General features: G+C 35.0%; 1 protein-coding gene across 30 annotated transcripts in view; it reads left to right on the plus strand.

Moving 5' to 3' along the window:
• Nucleotides 1–26,420, plus strand: part of LOC139143248 (A-type potassium channel modulatory protein DPP6-like) — a 390,979-nt gene that overhangs the window by 351,128 nt on the left and 13,431 nt on the right. For 17 of the 30 annotated variants that reach the window (XM_070713415.1, XM_070713419.1, XM_070713407.1 and 14 more), the window contains 6 exons: nucleotides 7,813–8,009; nucleotides 12,566–12,693; nucleotides 13,160–13,247; nucleotides 15,112–15,235; nucleotides 25,245–25,497; nucleotides 26,252–26,414. In XM_070713415.1, coding sequence (XP_070569516.1) covers nucleotides 7,813–8,009; nucleotides 12,566–12,693; nucleotides 13,160–13,247; nucleotides 15,112–15,235; nucleotides 25,245–25,497; nucleotides 26,252–26,414 — 953 coding nt within the window. The remainder of the gene's footprint in view (nucleotides 1–7,812; nucleotides 8,010–12,565; nucleotides 12,694–13,159; nucleotides 13,248–15,111; nucleotides 15,236–25,244; nucleotides 25,498–26,251; nucleotides 26,415–26,420) is intronic. The other 13 variants (XM_070713417.1, XM_070713409.1, XM_070713414.1 and 10 more) reach the window with 1 other exon arrangement.

Here is a 26,420-nt window from a genome sequence, read left to right on the forward strand (position 1 = left end):
TTTTTCAAAATTCAAATATACATAGTAACCTAACTGCCTTTTTACTGATATTGAAATGTTACCGTAGGTTCTTTGATTATATTACTTGCACAGCTTGCCTTCATGTACCAACAATGCTCATAAGTCAACTACCCCATGAACAGTTGGCTTCATATTTTTGAACATTTAATACAGATTTGATATTTGTTCATTGGTAAAAATTAATGACCCTCATTTGTTATACATGGATGTCCTTTGGTGCATCCAGTGTATGTAACTAAAGCCTAGATGATTTGTTCACATGTTGAATAGTGAAAAGTTCAAATGAAAAGCCATTTATTTCACACTGTGATGAATTCATGTCACTGAAAAGAATGCTGGTATCACGTTTCATAGTTGCCATGGTGAAATGGTGATGATGGATGTCAGCAGGATTTTATGAGCCAGCTATGTTTATAATGACTGTATGAGCCACTTCTCATTGGTCACCTTTCTGCTAATTATTGTCGATTGATACGGATGGAATGTGCAGAGGACTTGTTGATTGGCAGCTACTTTCCTTTGAAATGAAGTGATGAAGGGTTGTTCAAGGTCTCTGTCAATTTACAACAGCCATGAAACATGTCTTTTATTGATATCTAATATCCAAGTATTACAAAATTTAGTCAGAATCTAGGGTTACAAAATTTAGCCAGAACCTAGGGTCCAACAAGTGAACGTATAACAATTCAAGCAGCCCCTCCTATTTTCACTCCTATATTTTAAGTGAATCGTAAAACATTCTAATTATAGCTTTGTGATTACAGAATAGATAAAATTCCAAATGGGGTCATTCTCATGTCTAGTGTGTTATCAATGAGTTATCAGGAGAAGTTTGTGTGACATGCAAACTGTGAAAATATATATCATAATAATATGTCTTCCTTATTCACTGTTGTAAGATGCACAAGCCAAGCTTTTCCTTGCACAAAAAAATGTGGGATTTATTTTCTGATTGTTGTGTGTCACAACAATGCGCATCCATGTCATCTATATTTTGTTGTGGAATTGTTTCATGTCAGTCTTCTCTACGGTCTAGTCAATAAAAACAAACAACGTGATGGTGATATTTCTCCAGGATCTGTAATGTTGTCTGACATGCAGATTTCATAAAAAGTCAGTTATAATTATATGGATTATCAGACAAAGCCTATCTTGCTTTGCACATGGTGCAAAGCAAGATAGGCTGTCCTGTGTTTTAGTTCTGTCTCATAGGAAAAGCTTTGTATGCAAAAGCCTTACCACCTTCATGTGCACAAGCTGCTACAACTACTGTACCAAAACTTTTAAGTTGTGTGACATATTACCTAGAATATGACAAAAATTACACAACAAAGAAAACAAGCTTAAATGCTCATACATTCCAAACTAATTATAATAAAAAAATATTTTACAGGAAGAATTTGCTTTTCGTCATTTTGTTTCAGTGTACAGGTATGTGCACAGTAAATTTTGACTCTGTATACATCACAGTTGCTAAATTTACCCAAAGTCACAGGCCAGAATGATACATCAGTGCCTTGCCACAGAAAAAGATGAATGCAGCACAGTGTGAAGTGAATGGCTTGGGTAGGTAGTAGGGATAGATGTTTTAAAATGCCAATGTGCATAGGCTCCATGAGTTTTAGGTAGTAAGGATAGATGTTTTAAAATGCCAATGTGCATAGGTTCCATGAGTTTTAATGCCATGGCATCAACAAATAAATTACTGCATGGAATTATTTTTAGAAGATTTGAAATTGAATGAGATTGTTCATATTTTTATTCTACGAAGTATATGTGACTGTGTTCTTCAGAGCACTTTCCTTAAATTAGCAATTGTTAAACATGTCAGCCAATCATCAAAGTTCCTCCAATTGAAAGCATGTACATTAGACAGTGGTGGTACATTTCATCAGAGCCATCTAAGCATTCTCAAACACACTGGAATTGTTTTTTATGATGCTACAGTTATTGCATTTCATCAGAGCCATCTAGAGATTCTCTGGAATTCTCTTGAACTCAAGCTACAATTACTGCATTTCATCAGAGCCATCGAACCATTCTCAAACACCATTGGATTTCTCTTGACCTCAAGCTACAATTACTGCATTTCATCTAAGCCATCTAACCATTCTCAAACACATTGGATTTCTCTTGTAATCAAGGTACAGAGAGACTGCAAACAATAGGCACATTATACCAGTACATGTGCCTGAACCCACTTGAGTGGACATTACTAGAAATCAATACCAGCCTAAGGCCAACCCCATTTCAAATTATAGATTAATTGCTTTGTGGAAAATGCTGCTAATGTAAATTTACATATACAGTTAAATTTAATTCAACATTTCAGCATATTTGCAAATATCATGATGATAAGGGCAAACAAAGATATGATCATTGGAAAGGAGAAGTAGCAACAGACTTGTTTAGTTTAATTTAAGTTACATATTTATTTATTAACGTGTGTTGAGTGACAGGAGGTTTCAACATTTCGTTCAATGAAAAATGGCATGCAAAGTTGTGTGAGGGAAAGGAAAATTAGAATCTTCCTTTTTCTGAAAGAAACCGTGAAATTTTCAATCCTTTGAAGTTCCTTTACATTCACTTCTGTCTTGTTTGACAGTAGTGAATGTAAAGGAAAAGGACTACAGTTTAATAGATACTAGTATATGCTGCAATAGTACTGCTATGGTATATGTATGATTCTGCTTGGCCAAAACATAAGATTTATGAAAATGGATCACAGATGTGGTTTTCATCTTACTGATCGAAATCTCAGAAGAGGCATTGTATTGGTGTGCATACTTATGTGGCTGGCCTGAAGCTCCCAGTGTTAGCTATCTCGCTTGCTCAATTTTCTGGTTGATGGAAAGTTTTATCTATGGACTCCCTCCTAATAGATTGCTGTAGGGTATATTGTAGCTTGCTGTTTGCTGGTATGATGATGACAAAAGACCCTGCTGTGACTGTGCTATGAATTCTGAAGACTCTTTGACAGTACAGGAAAGCCAGACAAAATGAAAATGCAAGCACAGCTAGGAGTTATATTTCAAAGCATATCGCCAGTATCCTTGACGAATTTCACCTACTCCACACGGCTTACAATGTTTACTCCTTCCGTAGTAATCTGATTATATTTTCTGCCATTTTCCACTTTTGAACTGTACAATACCTGTTTTCTCTGGATGTTTGCAGAATTCAAATCATTACTATAAACATTAACCAATGTATTTGCTTCAAATAATCTGTGGTAATATGCGATTTTACAAGGGTACCAGAAATACTTGCAAAGCTCTACAGTGTTCTGAGTGTCTATTTTGATACAAACCCCGGTTTTTAAGAAAAACAGCAAATCATCATTTTCAGAGTCAAGTAAATAATTGAAAAGGTCAAAGTAAAAAACTGTCAGAAACCATTCACATTGTGTCAGTTCCTGATAGGTTGCATTTTCCTTTCAATTTTGCTCTTCAAATTTACTGGTCCTTGAAAATTCATAGTTGCAGCTATGGTCAGCATTATGTTCAAGTTTTTCAGTACCGGTACTCTTCAATTGTTATCATTTGATAGTATAGAAATACCATTTTAGTCAGATAATTATTGACCTTTCCTTAATCACCCTGAAAAAATTAATAAAATCGGTTTTAGCGTTAGGGCAGGATATGCTCACTCCATTCAGAACACCTTACATCACATATTTGCTGACTACAAGGTTCATTTATTCACTTGGGGGCTGTCAATCTCACCACTCCTGATGTGGTTCTGTTGTGATCAAGTTATGTCAATAATTTCTCAAAACATTTGGGTTTTGTACAGACACAAACAATGCAAACAGGGTTTGTACATGTTACAAGGACATAATGCATGGCCTTACTTTAGATGTATCTCAATTATCATTGTATTTGCAGCATTTTAGTTGCAAAATCTATGAATTTTAAGGAGAGATAATACATAACCTCAACATTATAAGACAACCATTAGTCATTTGTCAACATATGTTTACTCAGAGATGAAAAAATATTAAATTTTCTGCAAAACCAGAAATAATCTCACAAGGGACAAGACATGTCTTTACTTAATGCCGGTATCTGTTTTATGAAAACCTGAACTTGGTATTTTGTCATACTCATTATTTTCCAGGAATTCTCTGCTCTTCACACAAAAACAAAGAAAGTGTTTGTTAAAATCTCAAGAGGTGTTCATACAGAGAGATTTTTAGGGTGTTATTGTAAAGCTACTGTGATCAAAATGTCAGTCTCTGCTATTTTCATGCGGCTTTCTGTATTTTGTTATTTTGTTCACACAAGAAGAGCGGTTTTGTTTCTCCTATGCCGGCATAGTTTCAGGGCAATTCGAAAGGTTACCGTTCCCTTTGGAGATTCTCAGCTGCTACTTTGTATGGAACTGTGAGCAGGAACGTAGCCAGTCCAATTAGAATGTTCATAGTGTGACTAGCTGCTAATCAGTACACAGCTGTAGATTTGTGATTCACGGAAACTTCAAACAACACGGTGTATTCATTCAGGTGTGTTCACAATGCCGCTAATTGAAACATGAGAATACAAGCAAGGAATGTGCATACTGATGATTAATGTCTTTCAGTGTATTTTTTCATCTTTACGTTTCCTAATAATTGTATGTTAGTTTCTCTTGCTTGAGAACAAAAAAGTAGTCTAATCAATGTAAATCTGAAGTCAAAGTAAGATATTCTAAAAGTCACCAAGGCATTGCATTACTGTATTAGACAAAGCTCTACTACATGCCTTGCAGATTAATCAAAAAGAACATCGCTAGGATGAATTAATGTTCAAATCCTGAAAATAAACTAGTAAGAGATAACTGAGAGAATGTTGGGCGATGTGGAAACCTAACATAAAAGTTCAGTTTTTAAGTAAAGCTGTCTTATTGGACAAAAAGCCTGCTGGCTGTTTCTCTGACGTCTATATATCTTCAGATAAGTTTGCTGCTAATGCGCTTCTGATATTAAATTCAGCATGCACTCACAATGTTATTGATTCAACAGAAACATTCTCAGGATTCCTATCGAGTGAAGCTGTGCCTTGAGGATCAGTGATATTGTCATTACAATACCCATTCCATATGTGGACATGTTATATTCTGGTGCACATGCCATGAGCATTGTGACAAAACCATTTTAAAGTTTACTGTATAACAGAAACTGTGTATCGCTACATTCAAATGTTAAAAAAGCAGGAGAAGTTACTCTTTGTACTAAAGGTGATAGCAATTCATATGCCTATCAGTAGCATTATTCTTAAGCTTTGATTATATTCACCATCTACATGTCTTCAAATAACTTTCACTGCAGAGATGATAAATATCTTCAAAGATCACCCAAAACAGCCATGCAATTTATTTGCAAATGTGAGTGAGTGCTTGGATTATTTTGGGAAACCGAGACGGATAGAATAAAGTTGATTTGGCAGAAGTGTTTCATCAGCATTATAATTTGAGATCATCCTGCCCAGTAGCCTTGAACATGTTACGTAATTCTGCCTTTTTCTCAAAATTATTACCAGATAGCAAATATGCTGATATGGTGTTAGAAGAAATAAAATATTTGAATGTGTAGAAGATAAGGCATCGACAAACAATTGATGCTAATGATTGCGCAAGAATTACTAAATTAGAAAGGAAACCATATTAACATACCGGTAGTGCTTTCTTAAGTTAGATTCAGACATGTATCTCTGGTAGAAATCAGAAAAAAACTGTAAAAACATGAGTGGAGCAGTAGTTGTTGTGTACATATTGTGTTTCAAATTCAGGCAGAAACATGAAACATACAAAATAAGCTCAGTCAATTCTTTACAATAGTTAAAAAGTGTTTCTCTCAAATTTCGTCCTGATAACAAAATACCCATCTACACTATACATATTATTTATGTCAAATAAATGTCTGAGTATGAAATCATACTCATCCTCTAACAAACTAAGATGAAAATTGAGAAACTTGTTAAATCATGCTTCGACAGTTCACTTTTCACTTGACATTTGTTTTTTTCTTCATATTTTTCCCTCCTTTTTATCATAATCTTTCTCTCGTCCATCTTTTCCTGCTTATTCCAAATACATTTCAAAAAAAATATATAATCACGTCAAAACTTTTTTCCAGGTCACTGCCAAACATTAGTGGCCTAATTAATTCTCTTTTTTTCAAATCTTTTTGTGAACACTCCTAAATGTGCTGCATTTACTCTTCTTGTGAGTAAGTAATATTTTCAATGTCTCAAGATTTTCTAAGTCTTTTGCATATATGTAATAACCTCAATCATAGATTAATAATTCTACTCTCCGTCTCTCATTAAAAAACAGCCTACAAGAAGTGATTTTGGAATATGGATTCATGGTATTGTACTAGTTTGGGGTTGAATAACTTTTCATACTCTCTACCAATACCATTGGTCCACTTTTGCCATCAATTGATATCCAAATCCATGTCATGTGATCTGTGCATGTGAATGTAACCATAGTGACTGCATGTCTGTTTCATGTCTTTGGTGGCAGAAACTTTAATTACAGCTTTTTTTCCTCAACAGACTCTTCAAGTATACTAAATATTTTTTTCCCTTTCCATAGTATACAAGTTTCTCACATAGATCATGCGTAGATTGCCATTTAATGCGGGGTAAACTTTTTCCATAAGAGGTTTTTCTGTTGAAAATTTTAACACTTGCCAGGTTGTACTTTAAAAGCATGCATTCAAATTTATTTTAAATTTAACAAGATGTCAAATTCTTTTAATGCCCTTATTTTTCACTTTTATAAAAACAGTCCAAATAAATTGTTCAGATGAGCTTTTCACCTGGTTCAGCAATTACATTGTCATATTCAAAACGTTTTGAAACTTCCATTGCCATATATTGCAATTTCACTTTTGCCAACACAATAAAAACCATCATTCTCTCAAGATATGTTTCATGAATTTTATGAGAAACATCAAATGGAACATCTTGGAATCATGCTTTAAAATACAGAACTGGCAGCTTTTCTGTTTAAAGAGATTCTCAATAAACTTTTATCATAGTTATGAAACATCTAAGTTAAAATATAATACATAACAAATAGTAGAATAAAGACAGATAATGAAATATGGTGCCTAGTTTAATATCCAAGAAATTTACGGTTCTCAGGGATAAGCATAACTAACAAAAAATACTCAATTGTCCAAGTGTTTTTGTTGTTAGCCAGCACACACACACACACTACAGTTTTTGAATACAAAATCATTTACAAGTTAAGTTATAGTTTTGTAGTTTACCCGTACATCATAGGTTTAGCTTGCACACAAAAATGAATCTGATTTACTCTGAGAAATTGGGAATCATATAGAACAACTAAAAGTATCAATCATGTTTTCAATTCACCATTGTGTCATTTGCAACAGGTGTATTTCAACCGTCCAACAACAACTGCCCATGCCCTCCCTGTCACTAAAACACAATGATTCATTGACATGAAAAAGTAATGTTTAAACGTCCTCACTTTGAAAAGTATTGCACCGTAGATTTAATGATTGCGTTGTGTTTACACAGGTCAATTTGCTATTCATTTATCGCATTTTTTAGAATTTGACAATATTAATAAATTCTAAACGTAGGAATGTGATTGACACATTGATGTAAATGACATGCATGTGTGTGATACTGACTATTAACGATGCCCAACCTCTTTTTTTTTTTCTTTCTCTTTTCTTTCCTCCATTTGCTTTCCATTTTTTTTCTTTCCTTTCTGTTGTTTTTTCTGTTTTCTGTGGTCTTCTTTCCTGGCGGTTTTGTCTTACCTTCACAGATTTAGAGTTTGGAACGTTGAACAAGTTTACCTTTGAGGACATGTTTGATGCTGATATGAAAGCGCGGCTGGTGTCGGGAGCTTGGGTAACCTCTGAAACAGAGGAAGCATTTGCATATCGGGATGAGAAGGGAGATCTGATGAAACTTTCCACTCAAAGCAAGGAACCAACTCTGCTCCTTGATAATAGGACGCTCGTAAGTTCTCATTACTTCAATTTTCAATTCTCCTCCCCTTTTGCATAAAACTCAGCTTTTTGCATTCCATAAATAACATTCAGTAAAATCTCTCTGGGGCACGCTAGTAATACCCGTATAGATTGGCATTACACAAATGCCAAAATGAATCAGTAGATTGGCTAAATTGCATGGGCGCTTTGTCAACAATCTAAGAGTACCCTAAATGGCCGCACAGTGATATGACTATAAACAGTGAAATTGTTTTACTACGTCAAAAAGAGTCTGATAGATGGTTTGTGCTTGGGCTCTAGTTCAGGCTAAGGCAATATTTTATCAAGATTTATGAGTAGATGTGTGCTTGCAATAGTTGCCCAGACTGTAGATGGCAGGTGTCGGCAGACAGCCAGCGTAAGTGTAACAAGTGCAGTCGTTTTATTACAGTTCACTAATTGCATACATTCTAAAGTATGCCTTTGATTTAAGTTTTTTATAAGCATGCAGTTTGCGTTTGCGCTCTGAGCAATACCATAAATACAGATTACCTGTGAGTGAAATTTGACTTTTTTAAAGTTAATGATGTGGGCAACACTTCACTTTAGTAGACGGTATGCATTGGAAGAGATCATCAGAAATTGATGAAAACATGCTTGGATCTTATCTTCTTCATGTAGATTATCAAACCACCCGCTTCTTCTCTTCATTATTTATTGTCAATTAAAAGGCATGTGTTATCAGCACTGTGCCAACAGATTGCATTTTTTAGGAGTTGACATCTTATTATCCAACCCCTTGCATCCACAATACCTTCTTAACTTTACCTTAAAAGTATGTTCACTTTTTCTGTTAATCACTTTTCCATGAGATTCAAACTTGCATCCTATTGTACCTACTGAACTAGCAAAGAAGACAATACAACTTTTGTAGACATAGTTCAACCAACGAATTCAAATTCATGCGTCACACAATTATAGCTTTACTTTTGTATGAATGTTAATATTAACATGAAAGTTGAATGCGAAGCAAAGTCAAATTGTCTGTTTCACATTTGGCCTTTATGCCCAGTCTGGAAACTCATTAACGAGGCTGAGCAATTAACAGAAGGAAACTTATTTCTACTCGTTATTAAAAAAATGATGTATTTGCTTGATCAAATTAACTAAACCAAACTACATAGATTTATATAAAAAGTGATGGTAAATGATTAATTATTCCATAAAGTATTGTATGGTATGAGTGTGACTCTTATAGGAACAAGCACAATCTTCTGTTCTCTCACATTTAGAATTTACACAGTTGCAATCAGACTCTCCCCATCAGTGTTTGCAGATAAAACACCAATATACTTAGACATCGCGGTGAGCTGTGCACAAATGGCACTCGTAAAGTGCCTTATATCGAATTCTTATCAAAGTTTACTTGTTACTTCAGAAGATATGATTCCATTACAGCTGGAATTAGTAATCACTTATATCTCCATTTGGTACCAATATTCATTAGGCTTGCTGTTTCTATTAGACTTGCTGTTTCTATCTCAATTATTCAATGCAATAATAATATCCAATTGGCATAATGATAAATTGTTCTGTCAATTTCACAAAAGCTAATAGAGCCTAGGTCATATTTCATTATACATACAGGTTTACATGCTTTCTGAATGTTCACTTTCAACTTTTCTCAGATGACATTTTCAAAAAGATCTCTCAAATTTTCACATTTATAAATTGTATATTTCTGAATCAAATGCTGAAACAATTACTGGTCTTAAGTGTGAAAATACCTACTTCCTTTCCAAAGGGTTAGACCTAGGTCTGCTAGTGTGGCAAAACTTCTCACCCTGATAATATTTCATCCGTGTAGTTTCTGTCCTTACATCAACCTTGTCACACAGCAATTTTGTTTCAATATAGCTGAAACCCATGAGCAGCATGAGAGCATTAGGTGTGTGCAGCGTATTAGCACTTGTTTTCAACCATGCAAAGCTTGTGTGTAATCAAGCGTTTGTACCATCTAATACAAAATTGCATTATTAAAATTCCAATTTGTTAATAATGTGTAGTTGATGAACTGCACTGTGCCATACACATGTATGACTGCACTTTGCTGCTTCATCTGAAATTGCTCTTTAAATACCTGTGTCAGACAGAAATTATCCATGTTGAAGGTGTATTCCGGTACATTCAGTGGATGAAAATACCCATGTTCTCCTCACACACTGTTTACTGTGGATCACATTGGATGCAAATCGAACACTCGTATCTTGTGAGATAACATCCTGCCCAGATAGTTTTATTCCAACTCTCAAAGCTCTTCAATCTACTGTAATGCATACACTGTATACTCAATCCTACAAGTTTACCACTGTATACACACAGCATGCAGCAATTATATCTGGAAGGAATTACCAAGTGAAGTAAATAGCCCTTCCCTTTTCAAAGATAAACACGTAGTAGTGACGTGTAGATGGAAAATGTACATTACTTATGGAGATAATCATCTAGTTCTAACGATAAATGTGTACCATTTTAAAATTGCAATAGCACGTTGATTTGAAGAAAACTACTCAGAATTTGATGGCTTTGATGAGTTTGGTCTACAGATGCTATGTTAACAAAGCTATTTCAGATGTGTAATATAGCTGCATATCTGAGCATACCTATGGCTAACTTTACAATATAAGTTAACTATATGTTCATATACCGGTACAAGTAGCTTTATAATACAACCTAACCTTACTCTTGTCTGGCTTTGGTTGTGATTTTGTGTTTGATAGAACGAACAAAGCTAAAATCATCATTTTGTCCCTGGACATCAGGAATGTCCTAGTCCATGTGTTTAATATTTAAGCACACCCAGGAGTGAAATGTCTGAAGAATTATCAAGCGTAGCATGTTTCAATTTTTAAACACAATCCACAGGGCTTGGTTACACCCTGTGCACTGAGCATCCTGTCAAATGCTTATAGCCTGCAGCATGCAGGTGACCATGTAAGAAGTGGATATCTTCCAAAACTGAAATTGGAGAAGCGTATCACATCCATTCAATAATTCAATAGCAACTCGAAACTATACTTTTCTAATGCCATGCAGTATGAACTATCTAAAGGCAGGCAACATCATAAAAATGTATCAGCTTTTACCAGTCAGTTTAGGTCAAAGGAAATTCTACATCTGCTAATTAGTAAACTTTGCATTATTTATTTTGTCATTTGATGGAAATGAAGGATATAAATAACAAGTCTTGCCAAATACAAGCTTGGATGTCCGTAATCCATCGCTTACTGAATGAAAACTATTAAAGCTTTTTTCTATGTTGTGATCATTTTGTGTTCATTACTCAACATCATTTGAAATGTAACTGCTTTGATTTCTGTAATTACATTGATTTTAGGAACCAGAGAAAGTTACGATGTAATTTGTGATAAATGCATGAAAATTGTGCTGCCTATCTGCAAAATTAGTTGTTATTACTTGTTAATGTCAGGAAAGTTGAAAACGTTTACTTAATGAGAAAGTCTACAAATGGCAACATTTCATCTTAATTTAGACATTGAAAGTCTGGTAATCAGGCAAAATAACATAGATAAATGAGGGGAAATTCAGTGAATTAGGACGGAAGCATAAACATGTGGAAAATTATGCCAAAATGATAGAAAGAGGACATAAAGTATGCCAATGATTGGCTGTAGATGTAACTGCAGATTTGAAGATTTCAGCAAAGAAATGGCAGAATTAGATGTAGATTGATGTTGGCAGACAATTTCCTGATCTGTTTCCGCCATGTGTACATTAGCACAATGAAGTGAAAAATTAAACCAGCAATAGAAGACAAACAGAGCTTAATGAAATAATTCAGTTGTGGAAACAATTTTAGCACTTTACTCCTTTTCCATTCTGTAACCACTGCACTGATTCGTCAAGGGACCCACATATTAGTTCCTACTCCTGTAGTCATCGCTGTTTTCAAAGTTATTTCAACTCAAATTGGATTGATCTCATTGCCAGTGCATTTACCGGGATAGATGAAGAAAACCACTGCCAGTGCATGTCTTTATCTTTCCAGATCATACCTTGCAGGTCGCCATGCTGGTAGAGAGATGACTATTGTATCATTGATATGCCCACACATTAGACTGCAGAAAATCAAATATCCACTCTGTAATTTCTCCAGCCCGGCTCTTACTCTGTCACAATTTACAACCTTTGATATTCAATAAAGTCACCAAATTGCATTGCAAATCCATTCATTTGGTGTATTACAGCCTTTACCATTGCCATTTCAAGAAATAATTTGATACATCATTACTTAAAGTGAAATGTCGCAAGGTTTTTAGGCCCTTATTAAGGCAATTTGTTTGGGCTCATAGGTAGGCCATATGTAATTGTATCCATTGCAGTGAACACCTTCAGTGTGATACACAAGTTAAGAGGAAAGATCTTAATATCATTTTCAGTGTAAAATTCAAAGACTCTGTATTACATGGTATGATGGTGAAACCCCAGACAAGACTGTACTATTTCTTGAACTGCCGCAAGCTCATCTGACTTTACTCTTTTTCTTTTTGTCTCTCTCCACAGAGTGACATGGGTGTGACACGCTTCGCACTCTCATCAAATTTCAGATATGCCCTGCTGGCAACTAAGGAGATACAGGTGTACAGGCATTCCTTTTTGGCAGTTTACATAATTTATGATCTGGATAGACGGTGAGTATCCAGCATATGTTTGTGATGTTCTTCTTGTAGGCAGGGGTAGCCACTGTATTCCGCTATCAGTGGTAACTACTGAAAGACAAAACCCAATGTCAAACAGAAAAATAGATGATAAAATTCAAAGCAGAAGTGACATCATAGTGAAAAGTATAACATTACATGACAATAATTTTTGCTACTTAGTCAGGACTTGTAATCTTTAAGTATACATGCCAAGAGAACCAGTCAGTATTGCTTTAGTTGTTTTACAATAGCATTTCTGAATAACAATAAATAGAAAATCATAGGCACATGTCCATTCAAACGTTGTTGTGAAAGGATTTGCATCATTTCTTTGCACTTTAAGGTGACTTCAACTATCTAGACAATGTATGCTCCTAACATTTGTTTAAATGAGATAACATTGACTTTGATTAATGTTAATTGAATTTAAAATTGTTTGCTCTTTTTATTTTACCAGTGAGCAAACATTTTTAAATCCTCCTGGTAAAGGCCCTGAAGAAGAAACATATCTCCAATATGCTGGATGGTCACCAGAAGATCAGCTGGTAGGATAGATTTATGAAACTTGAAGTCACTATTGCTTTTTAGAGTTTCGGAATACTCAGAAATCTGTAACAGACTTTGTAAATGTAGAGATGGAACCGATATGGTGTTTGAATTAACCTAGTACTTTCAGCCCTATCTTGATACAATTTACTGTTGCTACGAGGGGCAATTTTCCCTGTCCATCTGAAACATGATTCCCTTGAAGTTAGTGCATCCTTATGTCACACATTTCCTGCTCAGCGCTGTTTGGTTAGAAATCTCAATAATTTCATTTGAAACAGGAGAAATTTCCACTTCTTGATGACAGTCTGTTAGGATCCCTTACAGACAATAGTAAAAACTAAGTAGACAAGAGAATCAGCAAGTCTGTATCAGTTTCAGTGTCGTAGATCTGAGTTTCTGAATAAAATGGCAAAGGACCCTGGTCAGCTGATTGCAATATACCTGTAGTTTGTTATTTAATTTACCATGTTAAAGGACCAGCATGATAATATAAGTTGGCACAGTCAGCAGACACAGTAAACTAGTAACAGTGAACATGAGATGAAAAGCTAGTATCTGTTTTCCTGGCGCAGTAGGAAAGCTGCAAGAGGTAGACATATTTGCCAATACTGTAGCTTTGTTTGTATGATTTAACAGATGAAGGATATCAAAAACAACATTGAAAGATAATTCTCAACAATATTGTTCATCATTATTTTGTGTAAACAGAATAAAGAATCTGATTAAAAGTTAATGTCACTTACAAGATACAAAGGCATCTGCTTGCTACATTTTAGTGGACATATCTTATTCTAACAAATGGCTGTGATATGACGTATTGAAAATGTGTTTTTAGATAGAATTGCACTCAATAAATTATGTAACAGCTGAGTAAACCTAACTGTAACTGTTTGCTTTTCAAATCTCCCACAATTTGTATTGTATTTCCACGTTATTGATCAAGATATTGATTAATGTATTTGCATTTGCCTGGCTTTGATCAAATAACATGAGGTCCATAAATTTGATATATTAATTTACAGAAAGTAAAAACTTGAGTCATTTATTAACTCTGAATTTTTAAGGAATTCCGAATCCAAACAGCATGCAAACCCATGGTTTGAATTTTGAAATAACAGCAAGGAGAATATTGCAGGTATAGATTAGATGGAGCAGGACCCCCTGCCTACAGGCACAAACCCTGCAGTAAAGAGGAAAGTAGTTGATTATTAAATAAATAGATATCCATTAGGTAAGGGGATCCAGAGATCTTACAATTAGACTTTCATGATAACATTTCACCAGAAAGAAACCTTGAATTGCAGAGCAATTTTCAGTAAAGTTGTCCTGTCCAGATGTTTGATATTGATAATGTGCTCACAGCTGGTCATTCATTGTAAAACAGTTTTAATCAGCCTATTGCAAAATTTCTTGCAACCACGGAAGAATGTTGCCTCATGCAAATTCTCAAACTATTGTATTGGTGTTTGCAGTCCTGAAGTGTTCTTTATTTAGTGTTTACCTGTGAGACTTACGGTACACTATCCAGAAAGTGATGAATAAAATTTGTCCTTGTGATGCCAAACGCAGAGAGATGTAGTTTTATTTTCTGTATTATTGTTTCCTGTGAAAAGATACCTCTGTTTACTGTCACCGTTGGCCACAAATCCTTGATTGACATAATGAATATATAATTTGATTACTTTCAACAATATTGTCATGGTAACATTACCGTCTTATGTTGAACAGCATCACATCATTTGATGTGATGTTGCAACATGACAGCTGTACCACCTAAACCAGACAAAAATATAACCACTGTGTAAGTGTTTCAAAACGCATCATATTCAACTCCTGTTTCACTTTGTATTGTTCCTACAGGTGTTTGTGTATGAAAATGATATCTACTATCAATATTATGCTGGCACTGAAGAAGCAACTCGAGTGACAGCTGATGGTGTCCCTAATCTCATATACAATGGGATCCCTGATTGGTTATATGAAGGTCAGTTAAGCATTGTGATACTTGTAGTGCTAGCCAACTCAATACTGAAATTGTAACTATTTTAGAAAATATCAATCAATAAGCCTGTAGCCTTATCACCATTGCTCATGTGGTAAGCAATCTACTGTGTAAAAGGAACAAAAAAGAAATTTTTTGTTGAAAGAAGAGAGACTAACTTGTAAATGACATGAGTTGATTAAAACTTATGACTTTGCATGCAAGCTTACATGTAATGGAGTCTCTACTCCCATTTGAACACTCTATGAAAGTGTTAAAAAAACAGAAGATTTGCAGAACTTCAATCTCTTTTATTTCATACAGTTGATTATGCAATGGTTATGAATTTGTCTATAAACTGATAACACAGATGGAAGTGATTTTCTGAGTCTTCATGACAAAGCAAATACAAATACCCGGTATAACTCACAAGTGTTTCAATTGTCTGACGTTGTTTCAGCGCTTTGGCGAAAATTCAACAATTCACAGTGCCTTCGGGAGTTGGCTAAAGCTTGCGTCATTTTAACTTACGTCATCTTATTTCTAATTATTGTAGCAAAATGGGAACACTTAAACTTTTATGAGCCCTTTAAGGTGCATATATTATCGAGATGGTAGATTTTGTTGCCGTTTGAAATATTGCATTAGAAACAAGGAGACCTGGGAGCATTATAGCTTTACCCATATGCAATCTAATTTCAGTAATGGACTGCAAGTCTTACATGTGTTGGTATTATAAAGAGAATTCTGCAGCTTTTCTTTGTTGAGAGGTTAAGGTTGAAATCTTGAAATCGGAAAAAACTATATGCAACACATTATGTTCTCACGATTTTCCCTTCTAATGTACAGTAGATAATATTGAGAGCAGACAGATGAGTATAATGTAGGAAAATAATGTAAGGAACTGATTGGAGAGAGCCAGCAATGTGTTGATCATGTTAAATCCACTGGGGGAGCTAAGCCTGGGTTAAATTTATAAACAAATGCAGTATTTTTTCAATTGTGTAGGTCTGGCTATGTGAAGCTGTATTGAACTTCATTGCAATTTGCTGCAGTATTTGTCATTCATTTATTTTGAGTATGGGGTATCTCTGTACAGCGTATATCTAAGCTGAAGTTAATAGAAGTAAAATTAGGTGCTTTATCTCAACATTCCCTATGGCTATCATTTGAGGCTTTCTGGAGAAAAAGACAATTTATTTAATATTCATTGCTGAGGTTATAAGGAGCATCTTGCAGCAAGCACATTCCCTGAAAAAAAGAATCAATAAACTTGTGGATAGAGTTGATACATTATTTATTTGTGCCTCAGGGCAGAACCCAGGTTAATTACTAGTGATCCAATGCTATATGTGTTGCATTGAATCAAACTCCGAGATTAGTTTCAGCTGATGGGACTATAGCCGCAAGACAGTTTTGAACAGAGAGAGTGTACTCAAGGAAAAAAAATCAGTCTTCCTGTAGGTTAACTTTAAGAAATGAAAAATGACAGCAGATCTTATGGTATATGATTTTGTTGGTTTACAAAATCTTGTTAATTCTGTTATATGACAATCTTGAATGTTCCGGTGCAAAATTCAGGAAAATTCAATGGTTTTATGTGAATTGCAAGGTTAAGATAAATTTGGGAAATGTGAGACGTAAGGAATTCTCAAATTGAATATGTTTGGTTTCTACATTTTAAGAAGGCAGCCAATTTTCTCTGCAGACCCCATGTGATTACTCACCAAAATCACAAGAACAGTGCTATGATATTATTTTCAAACAATTTTAGTAAACTATCAAAGGCTGCTGTAGTTTTTCTATCAGTAGTCTTAAATTCAGCATCCAACTTTGAAATCCTTGATAATACAGCATAGTGGACCTGTAATTGGATCGCAGACAAATCAAGGAAGTCTTGAAGCGTGGACAAATCCATTTTTTCATATCGGATATGACACGTCTGTGAAAGCAGTTGCTAAGTAAATTGGAAAGAAACACTGCAAAGACTGATATCTCTCAGATACTAATTGAAAGCTGCAGCACATGTAAAATGTAATTATATTTCCAGATGAAATCATAATAGATATAACGTCTGTCTTATTGTATAGTGCAAACAGCGAACAGTTTCAAGGAAATTATTGCCTCACATCAGAATTTCAGATGGTATTTTTTCTTGAGGTAAAAAGAAAAAGTTATTTTTGACACCTTTGTGGTATGATAAGAATACCTACACAGAAATCTGACAAAGTCAGGGTCCCATCTTCTCCCACTCACGTTCAAATGCACATGCTCTGTAGATTGCTTTACAGTGTCACAATCTACTCGACTAAGTCAGTCTCAGCAAGTAATGAAGCCTTTCAAAAGATTAGCGGCAGATTTTCAAGTTGCCATCTTCTTGACTACGGACTTAGTATTCATGTAATTCCATTCAAACATGGATATGGCAGTTACTTGTATTGTTCACAGAAATAAAAAAAAGGTATGAAACTTGCAGAGAGATGGTGAGAGTCATGTGGTTTTAAAAGAGAACCAATTTCCAGGTTGTAGTGTTCACGTCTTTCTATAATTGTCATGGCAACCTGAGAAGTAGACCAATTAGCTTGTCCTTGAAAATTTAATCATCAAAAATTCGATTTTTTTCCCCTGCAGAAAGGGTGCACCTATGAATGATGAGAAAGTGGTGGTGTGAATGTTCCGTGTCAGCTACAGTAAAGATACTTGAGTACATTTCCACACAAGTGTCTGCATCATGTTGTTGCCATTCTGTCAGTTTTTTGCAAACGGTTTCAATCAGAAAACTGAGTAATTGCCGTTCGTAATGTTTGCTTGTGAGGACTTTACAAAATTCCACGTCCTGGGTTGAAGTGGAACATTTTAACAAAATACATATTTCATGTCACAGAGAGAAAACAAGTGTTTCTCATGTACCTATTTGCTCTCCTCAATTTGTGAATCCAGTGGAACAAAACAGGTTTGAACTTTGTCTGTAGACTGTACACAGTGATAATCCTTACAATATCAGGTTGTAACCATTTTTTCATTTGAACAGCATGATCAGTCCGAATCAAATTTCAGCCAACATCATGGGTTTGTTAGGGTTATAGTTACTGGTAATCACATTTATGTACCTATCAGTGGCAATCACATGAGCAACTTTTGAACAAAGTCACAGAAATGTTCAATGGGAAGGAAATACAGTAAAATTTTTGTTTATGACTGATATATGTTATTTCAAGAACTATATACTCAACCAACCTTTTACGATTTCATCCATTACAGAACAATATTCAATTTCTGTTTTGCTGCACGGAGCAGTAAGATTACCCCCGTACATTTGAAAAATGTCACTTCAGCTCCCATTCCAGAAAGATAATTGCATTAGGCAATTTTCAAAGTGATGATGCATGTGAATTGTAAAGGAATATGACAGGCTTTTTCACCAGTCAGTACTAGCAATAAATTTTATGTACTCCAAGGAATAATATTTTAGTAGTGTAGAGTTTGATTTAATATGCACCATAAAACACTAAGTTTTAAACATTTCCATAAACCTCCAAAGAAACTCTAAATTACCTCTTTCATAATTAAGATAAAAATCAAGGATCACTCTGCAATGGAAGAAACAAACCATTAATATTTAGCAATATTTGAATTTCAGAATGACCAGTATAGTCATCTTAGCCCTATGGAGAAAGACTCACTTTTTTTAATGATCACAAAAACAAGACAGATGAAGTTCACTCACTTCACAGGCTTCAAAATGAGTCTACATGAGCACAAGACCAGTGTTGTAAAAATCGGAGTGTCCAAATAACTGATCCGGAGTTTCATTCTAAGTTAACTCTTTCACCTCTATGGTTTGGTCAAATCGTATGGTTATCAATGGTGATTGTGGACCTGTTTACAGGGAACTGGGGTTGAACAGGTTTAGGTATTCTCATGTTATGAGATACAACCTGAACAGATGTTACATTGTATTTAGCGAAATAATTGGCGATATCTCAGAATGTAAGTGAACATTGTAAACCCATAGACAGGGGATGTGATCACAGTTCAAGTAATTGTAAGTAAGTTTACTTAAAGGCTTTAAATTAAATTGGTGTAAGAATTTTTGCCATATGTGTACATACTGTAGTTGAGATCAGTCGTCAGTGTTATCATCGCAAACTTAGGAGCATGTTTGAAATACTTTAAGCATCCAACCAATGTATTCTAGCTCTTAATGTAATTTTTGCTAAGTTTGTCAATCAGTCTGTTCGCGTTTCCATCTGCATATACATTTCTCAACCACGGCAGGCTTCACTTTTTCCTCAAGACTTGGCATAGCAAAAGATATCATAACAAATTTACTTACCAGTACATCAGTTTATTTCCGTAGACAATTCAATGCACAGTTGTCATATATTTACTTTGTTCATGTCCAGAGCATTTGTTCGAAGATGTTTGGACCCTTATCATTTTAATAATGTCAACAGAAACAAATCTAACTGTGAAACAGTAACAAAAAGTATTTGTATTGAAGTGTTGCTATACATGTACCATGGGTCACATGGATTCTGTTTGCTCAAATCATAGAATCCATCTACCAACTGTGCTTTCAGTACATACATGTATATGTGACATCAGAGATCTGGGAACTTATAAAAATGTAGTCAACAGAAATTGCACTGACATTGAATACGTGGAACATATGAAGTCTGTTGGTTTTGTAAAACGTCAGACTTTGACAGTGAGTTTACAAACACAGTGTAGATATTAAAATGTCACTATTACTGTAAGTAAACATAGACTGTGCGAGGAAGCATTATAGATAAACTGTGGGGAAGCATATTGTCAGACTGGGGGGTATTAGACAGACTGGGGAAGTATAGACAAACAGGCAAAGTACATGTATCAGACTTGGAATTTATGTAGACAGACTTTGGAGAAGTATATTGACAAACTGTGGGAAGCATATAGAGATACTGGGAAAAATCAGACTGGAGAAGTTATTGACAGACCGGGAAAGTGCCAGACTGTTGGGAAGTAGATATAGACACTGTTGGGAAGTATATAGATTGTGGGGAAATACCTGGTACAAAGACAAGCCATCAAGGTGGAATATAGCAGGCTTGAGGGGATTTGTACATGTCAGTATAGACCATCAAACTGTGTTTTAAAATATTCAGTCATGAAGATGAGACATGGGTATTGTAAACACAGCAGGGGATGTAGACACAAAGACTGAAGTCGACTGTAATTCCAGTCCAAAATGACTGATAATGGATTTGAAAATCGACAGTGTGATTAAACCCTAGATGAATGTTTTTGTTTTCTAAACCAATCAATCTGCCAACGGATGGACCACAGACGCTGAGTCAAACTAGCTTTTATCATTTCAAATGTCACATCAGAGTACATATCTATTGATTTTTGTAGACTTTTGACTCTCCTGTCTACCAGATATTGATTTTGTTCGACATCTGCAAATATCATTTGATGATAAAAATGAAATTGTTGTTTATAATTGTGTTGCCTATGTGTGTACATTGTGTAGAGCTCTTTACGTCTTCCTTTCATTCATAATGGAATGCAAACAAAAGTCTCTTGATATTTACATGTGTATGCATGTGAGACCAGTAAATACTGATAACCATAATTCACTCTCCCAAATGAAACAGATAAAATCTCACCCAACCCGGCTTAGCTATCTCATGGCAACCGAACCTCTTCATATTTTCGGCTCTTGCAAAGAACCTTTGATTTTTTATTCATCAGCATTCCTAAGTGCAGATGTCTGACTCTTTTGTCATTGTGACCTGGTAAATAGTGCTGCGAGGCTTCCAGGTCCTTTCACTGGTGTTCTCTCAGTATACCAAAGCAATATATGTATTACCAGACAGCAGAAATCAATGGGAAGTTCCCTAGATATCTGCCGATTTCAAAACCTCATTGCAAGACACCCTTACCTGGAATAGGACCTCTGTTCTGTTTAAAGCTTGGTACAACTACAAAAAGAATGAATCTTGCTCAGAATCACATGTTCATAGTTTGCATATCTGAACGTGCCACTAGAAATTATATATTAATCATGTTACCATCAGAATGGTAAATTTCTTATGAAGTCAGGTATTAAGGTAATATATGCCTATAAAGTGAAAGACTTAAAACTTTTGCTCAAGCTTTCCTCAGTGGCACCTCCAACCATTCTCTTACCAAATTAAGAATAAAAGTCAGGGATCACCGTGCAAAGTACTAGAGCAACAAATTACCTCACATTTCCAGAGGATTCAAATCCCAATTGGCCACGCATCCCTATGTTAATTCTGCAGGGCAAGTGAGACGGTGAAAATTGTTATCACTGCAGGAGCCTAAAAATGAGTCCCAACAAGTGGTAAACCAGAAAAGTATTGGAAAAATACAAACAAATACAAACTGTGCCCAAGGCGCATATTCTACCTTAACATAAGTTTCTGATCAAAACGTGGATAGACTCTGTTGTGATATTTCAAATGTGAACTGAAACAAATTAAAATTGATATGAACTTTCTCACACAAGGATGCTTAATTCATATACTGAATACTAGTATATCGATGGTACAAGAGCAACCCTAGGCATAATTCACCCTTACATGTAAATCCGAGGCATAATTCACCCTTATTTTAACCACAAGAGATTCCTGAATGAAGTTTATGTTTCCAGCGTGGATGATTATACAAAATTTTCAGTTTAAAATGTTCAGGTACAGTAAATTTTAACATCACAGAAATGTTAGTTGATAGAGAAAATACTGAAGGCACCAGGGCAGTATTTGAAATTACAATTGTGACTCCTTTATTTTTCAGTAAGAATTAGTTTTGAATAGGTAGATATGCATTAGCTGACACAAGACTGTCTAACTTTGTCCACATAACATAGTCCATAACTAAGCCATGATTAATACAGTGCAGACTAGCTGAACATTTCACAATCATTATGGTAGATCAGTAGTGAAGTTGTATCACATTGTCAAGTCTATGTGTCAGCTGGCAAACTATCTGTAAGTAAACTACACTCAAGCTGCAATGACATACTGTTACCCATCCTTTGATGAAATGGATAAACTGATTTGTTTTTTAAGGACAAGTCTTGCCTAGAGGCAACTCAATTCACAGACACAGCCCTGCAGATATATACTTCATTTCATAATTGTTATGCAAGATTGATCAATGGCATTACGAATATGTTGGTACTTTGTGAACTGCATCAAAGATTAAAATGCAATATTATGCTACGTTTCCCAAGAATTGTCAAGTGTTCTTTTCCATCTCCTCTTGCCCTAAGGGCATCGAGCCGTCTCAAAACAAAACAGACTCTCTGTGTATATTGGTGATGTTTCTTTCAAGACAACAGTAGCAAGAGAGCTAATAGACTCACCAGTAAAAGTAAAGGACTAACCGGGAGTTAACTTATTACTCTTTCAATACTGGATGTCTTTTCAACTATTTTTTCCTTCAGGGAGGTATGAACATGATTTTCAGCTGTTCATATAATGTTACAAATCTTGAAAAAAGGGAAAACGAGCGTTGGATATGGGACTGTGTATTTGATGTGCGACACGGCTCCTAATTCCATTTACTTTATGTAGCAATCACAAGTACCCATCTAAATCCAGTCAGATGGACCTTACACTAGCGTTTATTCCTATCCCAGATTAAGGGCTTTATTACTAATATCGGTCGGCTAATCTCACAAGCTCCTTCACGGTGGCTTGAAATGAGTTTGTTAGCATTGACATGGGACTCTCATCGTACACTTCTCAGTGAGTATTCTGTTGTAAGCACTGATATACCCCCCAGTTGTTTTCAGCACTGCCTGCAGGCGCTCCGTGTTATGAATGCTACACAAGAGTGAAATGTACAGCCATACCAAAGTTTTTTAATGACAGAGGACCTCAAAGGGTTTCGATAACACAAACTCCTTCTCATGCATAGGGAGACTTCTCAAGAAACTCCTGATATACGTACAATTCAATATCAACTGTCGGCTCACAAACATCCACACATCTGCATCAATTTTGATAACATCTACTCATGCCCACAAGGATTTGTTCAATCTCCAAAACACAAATTTTTTATTTAAGTTTTTCAGTGCAGCAACTACCAGTTTGTACATAGCAGACATAGCAGAGATAAATTTTCCCAACAACTGAAATTTCTTTACATTGAAATGACATTTTATTATTTCAGTAAGACAGTTAACAAACCATAGCTAGAGACAAGCTGTTCTATTAGTGTCCACAGAAATATAGTTAACATGTTCAGTAATGAAGTACCTAGTACAGTACAGACTCACTTTATTGAATATTTGACAATTTGAGCATATATTGTAGAGATGCAATCTGTATCAACCAAATTAGTATGCACAACATTGCAAAACCCCATAAGACTATAGATACTATATGTACGTCAAAAAATGAATTTCAAAGTGATACTGAGTGGTGTCTCAGTAGAGGCTAGTTTCATCTGGTTGCTGTGAAGCAGAGAACTGCCATTATGGAAAAATGAGTTTCAAATCCGTCGGGATTTTGGAAAGTAGGAGAAATAAGCCATTTCTCAATGAGATGGGTATTACAAACCATAAAATGTCTACTGGGATTCCTTGTTCATATGTCATAATTCATAGTTCTCCTATAGATGCAGTGTTGTTTATGATGTCCACACTCTCAGTTCTAATTTAGATTTTTAGAGGAATGATTGTACAAGAAGAACTTGTTATAGAGACCATCAAAGCAAAATATTCATCGCTGTTTAATGATGAATTCTGCAATAAATAGGAAATATTTTGAAAAGCATGTCAGCAAAGTGATATAAAAATATTTCATGTGATGTTCATTTCTCAGTATTTCTATGTCACTGAGAACAACTATGGTGTAATTGCTGTTATAAATTTACAGAATTCAAAATGGCTGTCAAAGAAGTTAAATTGAATAAAACCTCAATTGTGGCATGTTTCCAACTATTTTCACAAATTTTGACCGATCATGTTATTTTATTGGTTATTATAAATGATAACAATCAAGGTATCTTACCCCTTTTTCCTTGAAATCCTGGGCTATGTTTTTATTTCTATGGTTTTGTATGTGTCATTATACTTCTTTGTTTGTTGTACTTATTTTAATTGAAGAAGGAAAAGTTTCCGGGCAAGGATAATAATAATTATAAAATCATTTGTAAAATGACAAGAGGTATCAAGTACAATACAAAATCAGTTTGATAGACTGATAATTCTGTTGGATTCATAAAATTCAATTCTGCTTTGAAATTAATTGCTATAAGAAGATGCTTAAAACTATGATAGTAGTGATGATTGATTTGGAAAATTTCACTTTAAAAAACGGCCCAAGGTTAACTACTGATATGCAAGTACCTGTAGGTCACCTTGAAGGTATTACATTTGCTTGTAATTATTAAGACACACCTCGAAACTGAAAGATCAAATTTTGCTCAAATTTTATTCAAAGAAGGCTAACACTCTTTTCTTTCAAAATCAAGAATGAAAATCTTAGGTCTGACAAATTTTGGTCCAAGAGTAATAAATTGCCAAGAAAGTTATCAATTTTTAAAATGATTATATAATATAAATGTAATATGAATGTGAAATATATAAGTTTTTCATGTGGTAATGACAAAAATTGCAGAAAAATGCAGAGCTTTCAAGGTAGCAATGTCTCTTATTGTTGTCGTGGTGACTGTTTCATGGGAAAGTTTCAGAACAGTTACCAAATGGTTCTTTTGAAATAATCACAATTCTAAATGCTGTAAAATGGCTGTCAGAATGATTGATGGATGTAACAAACATGATGCCATTGTTTCTAATTAATTACCGGAACTACATCTCAATTAGATGAACTTAGTTGAATTATATCATTTGTGATATGAAGTTTGTATATCCTGTACTGCCCATAGACATTTATAGAAATCCATTTGTCGCACCAAAAGTTAGCGTTTCCTATGACATTACCGTCTACACAGCAATAATTTAGAATGATGTTTTTTAATTATTTTACAGAGGAAATTCTGAGTTCAAATGTTGCCATTTGGTGGACGGATGATGGCAAGTACTTCTGTTACTTGACAGTGAATGACACGGATGTTCCCATGGCAACATACATGGACTACGACTACACAGTGTACAGTGATGTTGTTTACATCCCATATCCCAAGGCTGGCGCTTCTAAAAATCCTGTGGCAACATTTACGATATATGATACGATAAACCATCAGCATTTGACATTTGGGCCACCAGACCAATTTGCAGATGAGTAAGTTTATTCTGATGACATATAATTGCATGTCTTAGGGATAGTTTACATCCTCCCTTTTTCCTTCCCATTTTTTGATGGTATCCAATATCAGCGTGTTATGAGTAATTTCCATCAAGTTATCTTGTTGACCGGAACTGAAACCTTATTCAGTGGCAAGGATGGCACTGCATGATGGGTAAAACTTGTTTCTCATGTACATATGTGTCAGGTATGAAAATGACAAATTTTTAGAAAAATGAAATATACTAATCAAGGTTTAGGAAATGGAATTTTATCCAATATGAAATGAAGGTATGAAATAGTAAATGAGGTATCTAAACATCTGTGTTACCAAACAGACAAATGAATTACAATTGAATTTTCATCTTAGTGGCAGTTGTATCTATTATATCAACAGAGAAGTGATAAGAAATTGAAGGATACGTTTAGGTCCAAGTTTAAGGAACATGTGACTTTCAAACATTACAGGGGCATTTGAACAAGAGTGTTGACAGATTTGAACCAAAAATCATCAGAGTCCCATAATAGTTCATAGACATGTATGGAACATTTCTTTTTTTTGCTTCAGTAAGTGGGTAAAAGATCTTTGAAGTGTCACTATTTGGAGATTTTTCCATTATAGTGTCATATCCCTGAAAATCTAAAAAAAAAATTCAACAAAGTTAACATTGGTGATTAAAACTTTTGATGTTCATTCTCTTCTAAAAAGGTTTCACTGAAAACAAGGATGTCTTATTTTTGTTTCTTACAGGGATCACTACATCACCTCGGTGTCGTGGACGGATAATAACCGTGTGGCTGTCATCTACGCCAACAGACTTCAAACACACACAATCATCATGCTGTGTCAGGCCAATGTTAAACCATGTGAATTTAATTACGAAGAGAAAACGCCAAATGGCTGGTTTATTATAGTAAGT

This window comes from Ptychodera flava, chromosome 11 (genome assembly GCF_041260155.1).
Source record: "Ptychodera flava strain L36383 chromosome 11, AS_Pfla_20210202, whole genome shotgun sequence".
NCBI classification, from domain to species: Eukaryota; Metazoa; Hemichordata; class Enteropneusta; family Ptychoderidae; genus Ptychodera; species Ptychodera flava.